This window comes from Mus musculus, chromosome X (assembly GCF_000001635.26).
Source record: "Mus musculus strain C57BL/6J chromosome X, GRCm38.p6 C57BL/6J".
NCBI classification, from domain to species: domain Eukaryota; kingdom Metazoa; phylum Chordata; class Mammalia; order Rodentia; family Muridae; genus Mus; species Mus musculus.
This window is the reverse complement of record NC_000086.7, coordinates 139952705-139967694: the sequence shown is the minus strand read 5'-3', so window position 1 is coordinate 139967694 and position 14990 is coordinate 139952705. Positions and strand designations below refer to the sequence as shown.

The following is a 14990-nucleotide window of genomic DNA, read 5'->3' as shown; positions in this document are numbered from 1 at the left end:
TTTTATATGAGGCCTTTAAGGCAATGGCTCAATTTTTCCCAACTCTAACTTGATTTTTTAAAAATATTTTTTATTACTACGTATTTTCCTCAATTACATTTAGAATGCTATCCCAAAAGTTCCCCATACCCTCCCCCCCTACTTCCCTACCCACCCATTCCCATTTTTTGGCCCTGGCTTTCCCCTGTACTGGGGCATATAAAGTTTGCGTGTCCAGTGGGCCTCTCTTTCCAGTGATGGCCGACTAGGCCATCTTTTGATACATATGCAGCTAGAGTCAAGAGCTCCGGGTTTGTTTTTTTTTTCTTACGGTTTGAGAACAACATGCCTTCAGTAGACCCTGCACTCTATATTTTGAATTTTTGTTTTTATTTTTGTCAGGCTAGCAAACTGCCTTATGGTGCTTTATTGAGATTCTGAGCAGGGCAGTGACCTACAGCTCACAGTCAGCTACGTATTGTGAGGGGAAAGCACTGACACGCTAGGGTACTAGGTTAAGCTATAGTGCTCCATAGATTATATATATCAAGTGCCTTCCAACTTAGGATGTTTTCAACTTTAATAGGATTTATCAAGACATGACCCTATCTTGTTTTTTATAAATTTATTTATTTATTCACTTTATATCCCAATATCAGCCCTTCTCCTACCAACCTCCCCCCCCCAGCTCCTCCTCCCATTCTCACCCCTTCTCCTTTGAGAAGGGGAAGGCCCTACCCTGGTACATCAAGGACATGACCCTACCTTAACTGAAGGTATGTCTTAGCTATTCATAAATATCTGTTTTATACATTTTGAAACTATATAGACAATATCATGCTTTACAAATTTTTTTCTTACTGTTTTGACTCAATGTACCCAATATTTTAAAATTTTATTTTCTAATGATACAAGGAACTATTTAGTATTCCATTATAGAAATATGTTATAATTTATTTCTCCATTTTCTTGATTGGTTTCCTCCCATTATTTTACTACTATAGATAAAGTTGTAACATTGTTGTACATATCTTTTTTTCAGTACTGGAGATTGAACCTAAAAACCTTAGGAACAGTAGGCAAACTCTACTGTTGAACTATAGCCATAGACTTCTTTTTCATGTTTTATGTTGAGACAGGATTTCACTTACTGCATGAGCTAATGCTAAGCTGATTCTGTAGCCCAAATAAGCATGAGCTTGTAATCTTCCTGCATTGGCTTCTTAAGTAATTGATATTCTAAGCTTAAATCACCAGGCCTGGCTTATATACATCTCTTACTGCCCATGAACAAACATTCCTCCTAGACAATATTTTTCAAACAAGTCACAATTCATAGTTGACACCAGTAGGGTTTTATTTGTAGTGAAACAAATAGAAGATTGGAATAGATCAAAGTGTATCCCATACAATTATATTCCACACAGTTAATCACTTTCTTAAACCATATTTTGTGCATGCATATATGTTAGGATGAAGGAGTAGTATATGTAGGCTACAGTATTCAATACAGCTCTCTTCCTGTAGCTCTCAGACAAAATATTGGGAAATCTATCACTCTCTTGTAATGTTTTCAAATTTTAATATACATGAAAATCATGTGAAGACATTATTAAAACATAGATTGCTTGGCTTCCCCACCAGAGTTTTGACTTAGTGGATCTGAAAAAGGTTATGAATATTTGCATTTCCAACATGTTCCCAGGAAATGCTGACACTACTGGTCTAAGAATGGAATTTCTAGACTTAATTTTCTAGGTTGCCTATCTAGGTATGAAATTGCCATGGTACAGGATATCCGTATTGTCCACCGCCAGGAGCACTGTTACACTATTACTACTACTGGTCCCTCTCCTCCTCTTCCTTCCTCTCCCTCTCCCTCTCCCTCTCCCTCTCCCTCTCCCTCTCCCTCTCCCTCTCCCTCTCCCTCTCCCTCTCCCTCTCCCTCTCCCTCTCCCTCTCCCTCTCCCTCTCCCTCCTCTCCCTCCTCTCCCTCTCCTCCTTCCCTTTCCCTTCCCTTTCCCTTCCCTTTCCCTTCCCTTTCCCTTCCCTTTCCCTTCCCTTCCCCTTCCCTTTCCCTTCCCTTCCCTTCCTCTCTCTCTCTTTCCCTCCCTCCCTCTCTCACCTACTCTCTCTCTCTCTCTCTCTCTCTCTCTCTCTCTCTCTTTCTTTCTTTCTTTCTTTCTTTTTTGAGACAAGGTTTCTCTGTGTCGCCCTGGCTGTTCTGTAGCCCAGGCTGGCCTCAAACTCACAGAGCTACCCCTGCCTCTGCCTCCCTGGTGCTGGGATAAAGGTGTGTGCCACCACCACCTGGCTAACCAGTATTTCACACATTCCCCTCACATCTTAACCAGTTTGGAAAGGTAATTTATTTCTATATTTACAAATTCCTCATTTCCAGTAAAGATATACATGTATTTTTACATTTATTAGCCTTTTTTCTATCCCCTGTGAGCTAGCTTTCTGTTTCTTTACCCATCATTTGATATTTCTACCTTCTGTACTTATTTATAAGGATTATTTTTTCATTTTTAAAAAGATTTATATATTTTTTAATTGTGTGTATGTGTGAGAGAGAGGGATGTGTTAGAAGGGGAAAGAGAAGCAGGAGGGAGGCGCAAGAACAAGAACAAAGAGAGTGATTCAGACTACTAATTTCTGAATATTTTTGAACTTAATGGCAGACTTCTAGCCATACATCCAGGAATCTAAGAGAACCTTAAGCAAGATGAATTTTAAAAACTACACGTAAGCATAATATAGTCAAACTACAGAAATGCAAGACAATGGAGAAAGGAATACTTTATATAGGATCAAAGAGAATTATTACATCAGACTTACCACAAGCAAGAAGAAAATGCAATGAAATATTCATGTTTAAAGAGAAAAACTCCCACCCACATAGAAGTTTATCCAGGAAACTTATCCTTTCACAGCAGAGTAGCAATTTCTCAGACAAACAAGAATCTAGAGACTTTGTCACAAAGTAGTACTCAAAAGTCTAAGAAAATTAGATAGATTAATAAACTAGATCTATGTAAAGGAAGAACACAGAAAAAAGAAAACACAAAGATAAGATGAAATGATTTTCTCATTTTGTAAAACAGAAGCAGAAAGAACACATTTTGGGAGATGAGTCTTAGTTTGGCATAGAAACCAGTTTAAAACATTACAATAAAAGAAAACTGCAATGTCCTATCTTATGCATAAAGCAAAAATCCTAAATCAAAACATTTTGAGCATTATAATGAAATCCATTATTATATATAATTGATATATGCCAATGAAAGCATTAATATGTTTCCTTGAGTGTTTTTATATATAATTGATATATGCCAATGAAAGCATTAATATGTTTCCTTGAGTGTTTTTATTTAACTCAAAATATTAGAAAATATAATTTCATAATGTATAGAAATAATTACATATCATTATCAACAGACATCCAAAGCTGATTCAACATTTGGAAATCAAATATAGTCTACCATATCAAATAGAATAAATAAGAAAAATGTGTTCATTTCACGTGATGTAGAAAAAACATTTGAAAAATGCCTTAACATTCATTCATGTTTTAAAATTTAGTTAACTATGAAAAGAGAAGACTATCCTACATCGTGCATCATGCCTGATAAAAGTAGATATTTCCCCCTTTGGTTCAGAACAAAATAAGAGTATCCTCTTTGCCCACTCCTTTTTGACAGCATACTGGAAGTGTTGTCCAGTGTATTAAGACAAGGAAAGGAAATTGAAAGTTCATGGATTAGGGAGAGAAAAAAACAACAAAACTGTTCACAAGTAATTTTGTCAAAAACCCCAAATAATTAGTCAAAAGTCAAGCAAACTAGAACTATTAAGTAAGTATAGTTTGAATCATATAAGCTTTCTATATAAAAAGTCAGGTTTCTATCTGTATATAGGAAATAAAGAATTACATTTTTTAGTTTAAAATATTTAGTACCACAAAAGAAAAAAATAAAATATTTACATATAAGTTTAACAAAACCTGTGTGGGATCTGTGTGCCAGAAAGCTGAAAACCATGAAAAAAAGGAAAAATGGAAAATTCAGAGATATTTTGGATTGATAAAAATTAAAATTTGGATATTGTTAAAATACTGTGCTTTTCCAATTGGTCTGTAGAGTCCACAAAGCTTGCCCCCCCCCCAAAAAAAAAGAAATTCAGCAAGCTGATTGTATATTAAGAAACAGATTCTAAGTTTATATGGAAAGAGAAAAGTTACAGAATATTCAACAGAATACTGAAGAACATCACGACTGATACTACCTACATTCAAGACTTAACTATAGTCCAGTATCAGGTGTCATTGGTGGAGCAAGGCAGATGGGTCAGTGGAGCAGAGCAGAAGCCTCAGAATTAGGTCCACACACACACACTCCATTGAACTTTGACAAAGATAATTCAATGCAGAAATAATAGGCTTTTCTCCAAATGGTACCAGAACAACTGGATATCCACATTCAAAACGAGGCACAAACCTTTCCCCTGTTATAAAACTCATTAAAAATGTGCCATAGACTCATGAGCAAAACGATACTCTGAAACATTTAGAAGAAAACGGGGAGGGGGATCTAAGTGACCTTGTCTTTTATGATGTATTTTTTTTTTTTACCCAAAGCACAATTTATATTTTTTAAAAATTGATAAATTATATTTTGTTCAAATTTCAGACTTTTCTGTGAGAGACATCTTAAAATATGCAGAAAGACATACCATAGATCAGGAAAAAAAAAATAGCTCAAAGCACAGCCGTATGTAACAAAGGACTTGTATCTAGACTATACAAAGAACTCCTAAAACTTCACAATAACAAAATGAACAGCTCAGTTTAAAAAGCGGTCAGAAGGTAAGACTAGATGGTTCATCACAGAAGATTATAACGTGACAAGCCTGTGAATTCAATCTTACCATTGTTAACAAAGAACTGTAACACGAAGCAATGAGATACAATTAAACTCCCACTTAAGTAAGTAAAATCCATAAAACTGACAATACCAAATGCTTTTGATGATTTAGAGCAATAGGAATACTTAATTATTGCTGATGGGAGTATAAAATGGGACAACCTTTTTAGAACCCAGCTTGAAAGACTCTTAAAGCAAAACATTGTTTTCCCCCATGATGTAGAATTTTCTCTCTTGTTTATTCAACTGTTTGAAAAACCTGTGTGCATGCATGCATACATACATATGGAATGTGAATGTTTGTAATAGTTGTATTCATAATTGCCAAAAGTAGAACTAATCAAAATGCCCTCCAATTCGATGCATTTGGCAAATGGATGCAGTGAAATATAATTTAGCAACAAAAGATTTGAGCTATCAAACCATATAAAGATATATACAAACTTTAGATGCATACTAGTAAAAAAAATAGATGCTACTATGAAAATAAAACGTTCTATTCATTCTGCAATATTCTAGGAAACTCAGAATGATAGGCATTAAAATGATTACCAAAAATTTAAGGGAAAGGAGAGAATAAGTAAAGCATAGAGTATTTTTAGGAGAATAAAATTATCCTACATGATACTGAAGTGCTGAAGGCTAGCTGTATATTTGACAGAATATATATAACTGCATAGTATAAAGAGATTCTTAATGTACACAAATATTTAAAATCATTTAAGAGATAAGTGATTTTTAGGAAAGAATAAAGATTATAAAAGGATAATCTTATTGTATTACAATTATATATCATAATCTCACTAAAGGGATAGGAGAAAGAGTACTGACCTAAGTGGCTTTGGAAATGTGTAATGAGTAAGACTAACAGCAAATGGAAAGTGCATATAAGCACCACGCCCTGGTTGCTAAGGCTGTGTGTCCTGGTTAACAGTATTGATACTGCATCATTAAGTAATGGTTGGCAGATAGTGGAAGCTAAGGTTCTCCTGTTTGGAATTTGTAGATAAATTAAAGGGAGGAAGTTAAAATGATCCATATGGTAGTAGCTTAAATTTGAGAGCATCACTGTGAATTCATATTAATATCAACTTAATACAGAAATGGATAGTTTACATGTAAAAGTATTTATATGTGTTTATACACAGGTTAGTATGAGCATGTTTTGCTCTCTGAGTTGAGCAAGCCCCAATGAAACAAACCCGGTCTTGCTCAGGATGGATTACTTCTAATACCATTCTCTACTAAATGTAACGAGATTTTTGGAAAAATAAATGGCTGCACCTATTACTCAGGCAGGAAATATACAAGATTATTAGCCTTGTACATCTTTCTGTACGAAAAGTAAAATAACAGCATAAAACACAGGGACTGAAGGAGAACTCCAATAATTGAAGCTAGAACTATCTCTGCAATAAACTAAACAAACTAACTTTGAATAGTGATTTAAAATATAGAATATTCCTGTCTGTGTACAGGTGCTAAGAATTAAAAAATTGAAGAAGTAGAGAAGAGAGAAATCTTAGGCACATAATTTCCTGATTCTTAGTTGTAAGCAGCTTGTGTTGTTTTGTTTCCCAAGAGTACAACATGGAAAGGAAGATGTAACTTTATTTTTTCAACACCTATTTGTAATGATGGTTTTTAAATGCTTTAATTTCCCTTTTAGCCCACCACCCACCAGAGGTAGTGGAAAAAGAAAGGATATGGGGGAAGTGGACCTGTTTAGAAAGGTTTTTCGGAGCAAATCCTATCTGTATTGTCTGGAACAGTTCAGTTCACAGGAGTCAGCAGTGGCAGCTCGATCCATTTGCAAACACTTCATGGATATACTTACTAGCAGTCCAGTTCAGTCGAGTTGGGATGACAAACAGGAATCAGCAGTGGTGGCACTTCCTAGCAGAGACAGCCAGGCCTCAGCCTCCGCATAAGTCTGCAGGAGGGACCAGGGAGGAATGCCAGAAGTTTTCTCTCAGATGTGCCTCTCTCAGGGAAGTGAAGATCAGCAAAGACACAAGACCAACAAGCACTGCACAGCCAGCTGGACCAGCAAGCCAAGCTCAGCCTCTGTCACTGTCCCTGGAGTCCTGTTTATACCCTCGAAACGTCACGTGTCCTCCACGGGTTTTTCCTTAGCAGGTCCATCTGTCTCAGCTGACATCACTCTGCCAATCAGCCTGAGTCCGCCGAAGCAGCAAGAAACCACAGCCCATCACCAGAAGGTTTTTTTGGTGTGTTTCTTTCTGTGGAGTTCCTACAAATGGAGCTCAGCTACTCAGTGTAAGGCAGACCAATCCAAGTGTGTCATTAGCAATGAATCCATCACATGTCCTTTCACATGCTTGCTTTAGCAGAACATCCTGTCTCCTGTGTCTGCTTCAGCCAAATGTTCCTTCACATGTCTGCCTTAGTCTTTCACCTGTGTCCACTTCAGGAAAACACTCCTTCATGTGTTTGCCCCAGCAAAACATTATCCAACACAACTGATTTTCCAAAGAACTTTCTACTTCAGAAAGACAAGTAAGTAATGGAGAAATCTGACCACGACTACCTCATGACAGGTGATAAAATCTAGTCATAAATTGATGCTGTTAGTATTTCTGCTTGATACAGTGTGACAAAAGCTGAACTCTTCTGGTATAGTTTTCTTCCCAATAATTCATTGCTGCAGTCTAACATTATAAAAAATACAACAACAGAAAAATTCTAGTATTCAGGTATTGTATTAAAAAAATCTGACCATTAGTCCTAGAATTTTCAAGATCATGAAAAATGAGGACTATCCAAAAAGTTGTCAAAAGAAGCTTAAAGTTACATGATAACTGAAAGAAATCCAGTAACCTAGATGATGTCTTAAACAGAAAAATAACATCAGGTAGCAATTTAGAAAATATAAATAAACAATAAACTCCTGTTAGTAATAATGTAACAACAGTAATTTATTAATTATAATGAATATAACATACTAATGTAAGATCAATTAAGTCAGAAACTAGATATGGAGCATAAAGACATGTTACTCTCAATATCTGTATGTCTATATATGCATATGGTATAAATACATATCTATGTTTTAGATATATACATGCATATATTTGTACATATATGCAGAGAGCATAGACCCTAGAATAATCTAAGACAACTTCTTGTCCCGAATTCCTTTTTATTTAAAAAAAAATTTATTGCACATCACTCCTTTATTATACTGATTTGGAAAGAGACTTAGTTGTTACGCCCAAACGAACTCTGAACCCATACGGTAGGGTCAAGCAGCCGGAACATGATTCAGACAGTGAAAGACAAAAACTCGGACATGATCCAGGGGTATGTCACCTCTACAAAACAAGGCCAAGGGGTCCAAACACAGCAAGAGGTACAAGGAGTTTATCCCACTGATATGAGGAATGGCTTATTTTCTGGTGACCACACAGGACTGTTTCAACTGTCACTAGCAACCTCAGAATTGCTTTTGTGTGCTGATAATATGTATGTGTGTGTGTGTATATATATATATATATATATGTATATATATATATATGTATATTTTGTAAAAGTAAATGTAACATAGACTTGACAAGATTGACCCCAACCTTCTAGGGCCAGCAGCTTCTTTAGGGTCAGAGAGAAAGTAGGGTTAAAGTCACCATGAGGTTACTTCCACTCTCCACTGGAATGACTATGCCCCCAGTTACCTAATGGCAGGAAGAGTGCAGGACAGGTTCCAGGGACAAAACTGGACTGCAGCTTCTCATTGGTCATACCACAGCACAGTTCCTCCCTGACTTCTTCCTAAGCAGACCCTTAGTAAACAAAGACCTAAGAAAAACCTTAGCTACTGTCTCTCAACTCTCCTGGTACAGGGAGCTGTCCCTCGATGTGTTCCGAGAACCTGCACCCCCAGAGGCGTTATTCTGACTAGATTCTATGAAAGGAGTGGGTGCAGGGGATAAAATACTACAATGAAAACGGGAGCCACAGGCCCCCTTCTGCAGCTACAACTTAAACTTAAAAAAATATTTTTATTATAGGACTGGGGAGATGGCTTAGCAGTTAGCACTGGCTGTTCTTTCCGAGGACCTAGATTTGATTCCCAGTATCCACGTGATGAACAATCTATAACTGTAGCTCCAGGAGATCTTATGTCCTCTTTGGAGTCCTGCAGGCACTGCATGCACATGGCACACAAACTTTCATGCAGACAAAACACTCATACACATAAAATAATATTTTTAAATACTAAAAACTAAATGTATATTTATCAAAAGAACAGTCAGTATGGATCTTCTCTAATTACTGAGAAACTTGGGCTTTGCTCTCACACTTCTTTTAAAGCCTGTTAAATTTATTTTTTATTGAAAATATTTTTTCCTATAATATACTTTGATCAATTTTTTTCCATCACCCACCTCTTCCCAGATCCTACCCACTGATCTAACTCTACTACGTTTCTCTCTCTCTCTCTCTCCCTCTCTTTCTCTCTCTCTCTCTCTCCCTCTCTTTCTCTCTCTCTCTCTAGAAAGCAAACAGGCAAATAAACCAGAGTAAGAAAAAGAAAGAAAGGAAAAAGCACAAGAAAAGTGCACACAGAGACACACACCAAACCCAACCCAGAAGAACACAGAGTCAGAAACCATATTATATAATAAGCAAAGGACTAGCAATATTGTTTTTAAAAAAATGTCCAAACAAACAAAATTTACAAAACTACCACTGGGTTTGTTTTGTGTGGGCCATCTACTGCTGGGCATGGGCCTACGCTTAAGTCCCACGTGCTTTTCTGTGTTAAGTGTTAGACCTAAAGACTCTACTACTTAGTAACTTTAATAATCTTTAATGTAGTTTTTCATATGTTTTAGTGACTCTATCAGTCTTTTCCTATCAGTCATCTTTTTTTGTTCTAATGTGGATTGTTTTCTACCTTTTTTTATGAAGTTGCTTTCTAGTATAAGCTAAAAATATTTTAAATATTTCTTCTTTTTCCCTCTCCCATTCTTTTTGTATTATATTTAAAGAATACATTGGCTCATCCTGCCTAAAAACTTGTTTTACGTCTCCAAAGCATGATTGGAGCCTTTAGCGTGGTGGATACCAGGCTTGTAGGGTTTTCTTGCCTTCCATGACTGGAGCAGCTCTTCCCATTTTCCCTTTCCAGCTCCAGTAACTACCACTAATATACTGTTAGCTTCAAGGGTTTGTATTGCTTACTATTTGTCTAAGTAAAATAAGGTATTATTTATCCTCCTGTCACTTAACAGATGCTCCTAGAATTTTATTTGTGTCATAGCATATAGTAGTGTTAGTGAAAAAAAAATATAGACAATTTTTACCTCCAAAACGAGTAAGACACTTTATTTGTGAGCCAAATCAGTGACTATGGCCCAGTAACACAGATTCAGGTTAGCCCACAGTCCATGCTGCAACATGGCAACAGTTTCATGAAATAACAGAAAAACGAAGAAAATCCTACATCAGGGTAATTTCAAGTACACTGGTGGAATCATCAGGTGGGCTACAGCAAGGTGGAGATATTTCTGCTCTAGACTTCATATGTTGTCTGATGACATTCTTAAGAGTTTTGGTGGGTGGAAACTAGTGATCTGTTAACACATTTCAAAGATTTCACTTGTTAATCACAAGTGTGTTGGGTCAGACAGTGGTGGGCAAGGAATGGGTATTTTGGGTGGCTAAAGATAGCCTAAGGTAATTAATTATAATTGGGCCCCAAGCTGTGTTATCCTGAACTCTCTAAGGTCATTGAAGTTCTAATTAGTTTTCAGCCTTTCACAAGGTTCAATATAATGCATGGTTTCTTTCCAGAAAATCTCTTTCACAATAGGATTTTTTCTTTTAAATATTAATATTCTAGTTTATGTATATGCTACCTTTTCTTTATCTACTTGTCAGTGAACATTTCCTTATTTTTCATTTTCCTCTATGTATTTTCTTTGTAATTACTATAAATAAAATGTTTTAAGTTGATGATGTATAAGTTAAATAACATAGGATATTATTGTGTTCTATTAAAATTTCAATAGCATTCTATAAATAGTTGATAGAGTATTTTCCTGCGAATATTAGTTACAGGTTGGTTTTTGTTGTTTTCTAATTGTTTTCTTCATGGTCTCTGTTTTCTTTCATTTGCCTTTTTGTCTCTGCCTGCTATCTTTCACACTAGAGGCCTTTCTCCTGTGCCTGATTATCCCTGTCCTTATTTCTGAGTAAGGAATGCAAAGTTGTCCCAAAGTTCTGAAATCATGGCCTTTGTGTACTTTGAATCCAAGGTGATGTTTTATAATCCCAAGACTTAGGAGGCCGAAGCAGGAGGATTGTGAATTCTAGGCCAGGCTGGGGTATGTCTCCAAATGACAGTAAGAACATAGTAAAGACAAGGAACCAGATGATCTGGCTGGATCATTTGTTGGAGAACCTATGCACTCCAAAACAGTCTGTTTGTCTTACATGGGGCTTAGTTCCCCTAGAGAAGACTCCCCTATGCTTTCTTACAAAGAAACAACCAGGGTTCTAGTGGAGGAATGGTAGTCAGATGAGGAGTGTTCCCAGTATTTAATATGCATTCTGCCAGTCTCATTGCTTTCAAAACCACTATTGTTGACCTCAGCTATTGAAGCCATTCCACGGTTTCTGACAGTTAACCTTCATGTGCTGCCGGGATTGATGAGTTGTTCTCACCCATTACTATAATTGCAGGGTGGGTGAAAATATAATTCATTTTGCAACTGCCATCCTCATTTCAACATTATCTAATCACATCTACTTCCAGAGCCCCCCCAAAGCTAGCAATTCTTGAACTGTTTGTGTATGCATTCTTTCTTTCTTATTTTTATATTTTATATATTTATTTAATTTTTAGACAAGATATCACTATGTTGCCCAGACTGGACTCTTGTCCCAACTTAGCCTTCCTAGTTGGGAGAGTGACAGGTTTTCACCACTGTGCTGACTTCTGAATTTTATTTCTTTATTTGTATATTTAGTGTGTGTGTGTGTGTGTGTGTGTGTGTATGTGTGTATGTATGTGTGTGTGTATGTGTGTGTATATGTGTATGTATGTGTGTGTATGTATGTGTGCGTGTGTGTGTGTGTGTATGTATGTATGTGTGTATGTATGTGTGTGTGTATATGTGTATGTATGTATGTGTGTATATGTGTATGTATGTATGTGTGTGTGTGTGTGTGTGTGTGTGTATACAGATTTATAGAGGGTCAATGTCATGTGTCTTCCTCTGTTGTTCTCCACCTTTTACTTTTTAAAATAGGCTCTCACTGAGTTCAGAAATCATCAACTGGCTAGAGTGGCTGGCCAGCAAGCTCTAGGGATTCACCTAGCTCTTCCCACGGGTAAGCAGCAATTTAAAATCTAGCCTTCATGTTTATGCAGCAAGCACTTTTACTCACAGAGCCCACCTCCCTAGCCTACTGCTGACTTAGGAAGACTTTAAAAGAAGATTGCGTGTGTTCTTGAATTTCCATCCTATGGATTTGCTATTGAGCCTTCTTTGGTGTGTTTGGTTCCTACTCGTCCAGAATATTGTTGCTAGTGCGTTCTTTCTCAGTTCTTTCTAACCTTGTTGGTTTTGGGCCTTGTAGCTTTAGAGTTTTCTGGAGAGAATAGCATTAGGTGACTGTTCGGTCTTTATCTGAAAGTAATTGAAGCCATAATGAAAGGGTTGCTTTTCCTCATGTGATTATCTTTGTCATTTCTCAATTTGTATTAGGTGCTATATCTGAAGAACCTTAGTCCTCGGGTGAAAGAAAGAGACCTTATCTCATTATTCGCTCGATTCCAGGAGAAGAAAGGACCACCCATTCAGTTCCGAATGATGACTGGACGCATGAGGGGGCAAGCTTTCCTCACCTTTCCCAGTGAGTAACTTCATCTAGGTAACCACTCGACTTTAGCTTCAGTACATGAGAGATTGTTGTCACCTCACCCAATTAGATAGAGCCTTAGCACATGGAAGGGGCCCAGTGGAAAATATATTTCCAGTATTCCTTGGGTCTTGTTCCTATACTTGCTTCCTCTCTCCTATGGATGCCACACAACCACCTTACCCTCATGTCCTCAGTATTCCCATTTTTGATATTTCCTTCCTACCCTACCAATACTTCTTTCTTTCTGTTGACAGTACTACTTGTACTCTGTATTACAATAGAATTATTCATAGTTGGTGTGTTGGTATTGTGATAAGAAGGCATATTGTTGTCTCATGCCCAATTTCTTTAGGGCTAAATGATTTTAAGCTAATTAATTAACTCATTGCCAATTCATAATTATTGGAAGATGACACATTCTTCCAAATATCACTTGCATGTCCTTGCATGGCTTGTGCTCTAATCCAAGTACAAGAAAAATATGGTAATTGTGATCTTAGTAAGCTAGCTAGTATGCCTTTTGCATGAAGAAACCAGATAGGATTTATACTTTCCATTGCCTCTAAACTGTCATTGTAATACTCGGCCAACTTTTATGTGGGCAAGTGATTTTACACATGAGAATTGCTGATCTTCCCCTTGCTTTCATAGAGCCTTGTACTGTCTTTTCTATCTCATTGAAGGTTTGTACATCCTTTGTACCAGTGGTTTTCAGGCTTTTGAAGGGAGAATTCCTATTACATTTGAAAACAAATTATGTGTATTCTCACAAAATATATAGAACCTTCTAATTGAAAGCTACGTAATACAAAGGCTTTATATTTGTGTGTGTACATGCTTGTAAAGTGTATGTGTGTATATGTACATGTGTGTGTATGCACATGTGTGTACATGCATGTGGTGGTTCGAGGCTAACCTATAGTGTCTTCTTCAGCTGCTCTTCCATCTTAATTTTCTTACGGGACTTAGAGCTCATGGACGAGGCTCGGCTGGCTCATCAGTGAGCTACAGAACTCCCTCCCTCGCTCTAGGGTCCGCAGTGTGTGCTTCCATACCTGGAATTGTATATAGGTACCTGGGGTCCGAGCTCAAGTTCCTGTGCTTACACAGCAAGCCTTTTACATAGAGCACCATCTCCCCAGCCCCAGCTTTGGATGCTTCGCTTGGAGCTCTTTGACTAATCCTAATAGCTATTGTGCACACTTGAAAATGTGCTGTATACCTGAAACGAAGTAATCTCAGTCTAATGGCACTTTCTATTTATAATCCCAGACTCTAGTCCAAAATCTACCCTCCTCATGTCTTACGTAGAGTCTCTGAGACCCCTATGTTGACTGTTCCTGCTGTGTAATATATATTCTCTCATATACACACTTTTTATATACCTGCAAGAAAACTTCACCATCCCCATATGGATTCCACAACTACTTTCTCTCTAAAAGAAAAAAAAAGTAGCTAAGTGTGTTCAATAGTGTGCTAACTTCTTTTATTTGTGTAACAATTTTGAAAACTTTGCTTCTTATATCTATAAGCTATCTAAGGTAAAGGTATAGATTTAGCTTATATGTTTTAAATAAACTCCCTATGTGTCCCTATATCTTCTATATTTTTAAAACAAATATACATTTTTGAGGGTCTTTTGTCACTATTTTTTTCTCTTTTTAAATTTTTTATTAGGTATTTTCATCATTTACATTTCCAATTCTATCCCAAAAGTCCCCCATACCCTCCCTCCAACTCCTCTACCCACCCACTCCCACTTCTTGGCCCTGGCGTTCCCCTGTACTGAAGCATCTAAAGTTTGCAAGACCAATGGGCCTCTCTTTCCAATGATAGCTGACTAGGCCATCTTCTGATACATATGTAGCTAGAGACACGAGCTCTGGGGGGTACTGGTTAGTTCATAATGTTGTTCCACCTATAGGGTTGCAGATCCCTTTAGCTCCTTGGGTGCTTTCCCTAGCTTCTCTAATGAGGGCCCTGTGATCCATCCAATAGCTGATTGTGAGCATCCACTTCTGCGTTTGCTAGGCCCCGGTGTAGCCTCACAAGAGACAGCTATATCTGGGTCCTTTCAGCAAAATCTTGCTAGTGTATGCAAAGGTGTCAGCGTTTGGAAGCTGATTATGGGATGGATCCCTGGATATGGCAGTCTCTAGATGGTCCATCCTTTCGTCTCAGCTCCAAACTTTG

At 37.2% G+C, this 14990-nt stretch overlaps 1 protein-coding gene across 7 annotated transcripts in view; it reads left to right on the top strand.

The window, feature by feature from the left end:
* The window catches only part of Rbm41 (RNA binding motif protein 41), a 109085-nt gene that overhangs the window by 30901 nt on the left and 63194 nt on the right, over positions 1-14990 (top strand). For all 7 annotated transcript variants that reach the window (NM_001172148.1, XM_030251329.1, NM_153586.2 and 4 more), the window contains one exon: positions 12641-12788. In NM_001172148.1, coding sequence (NP_001165619.1) covers positions 12641-12788 — 148 coding nt within the window. The remainder of the gene's footprint in view (positions 1-12640; positions 12789-14990) is intronic.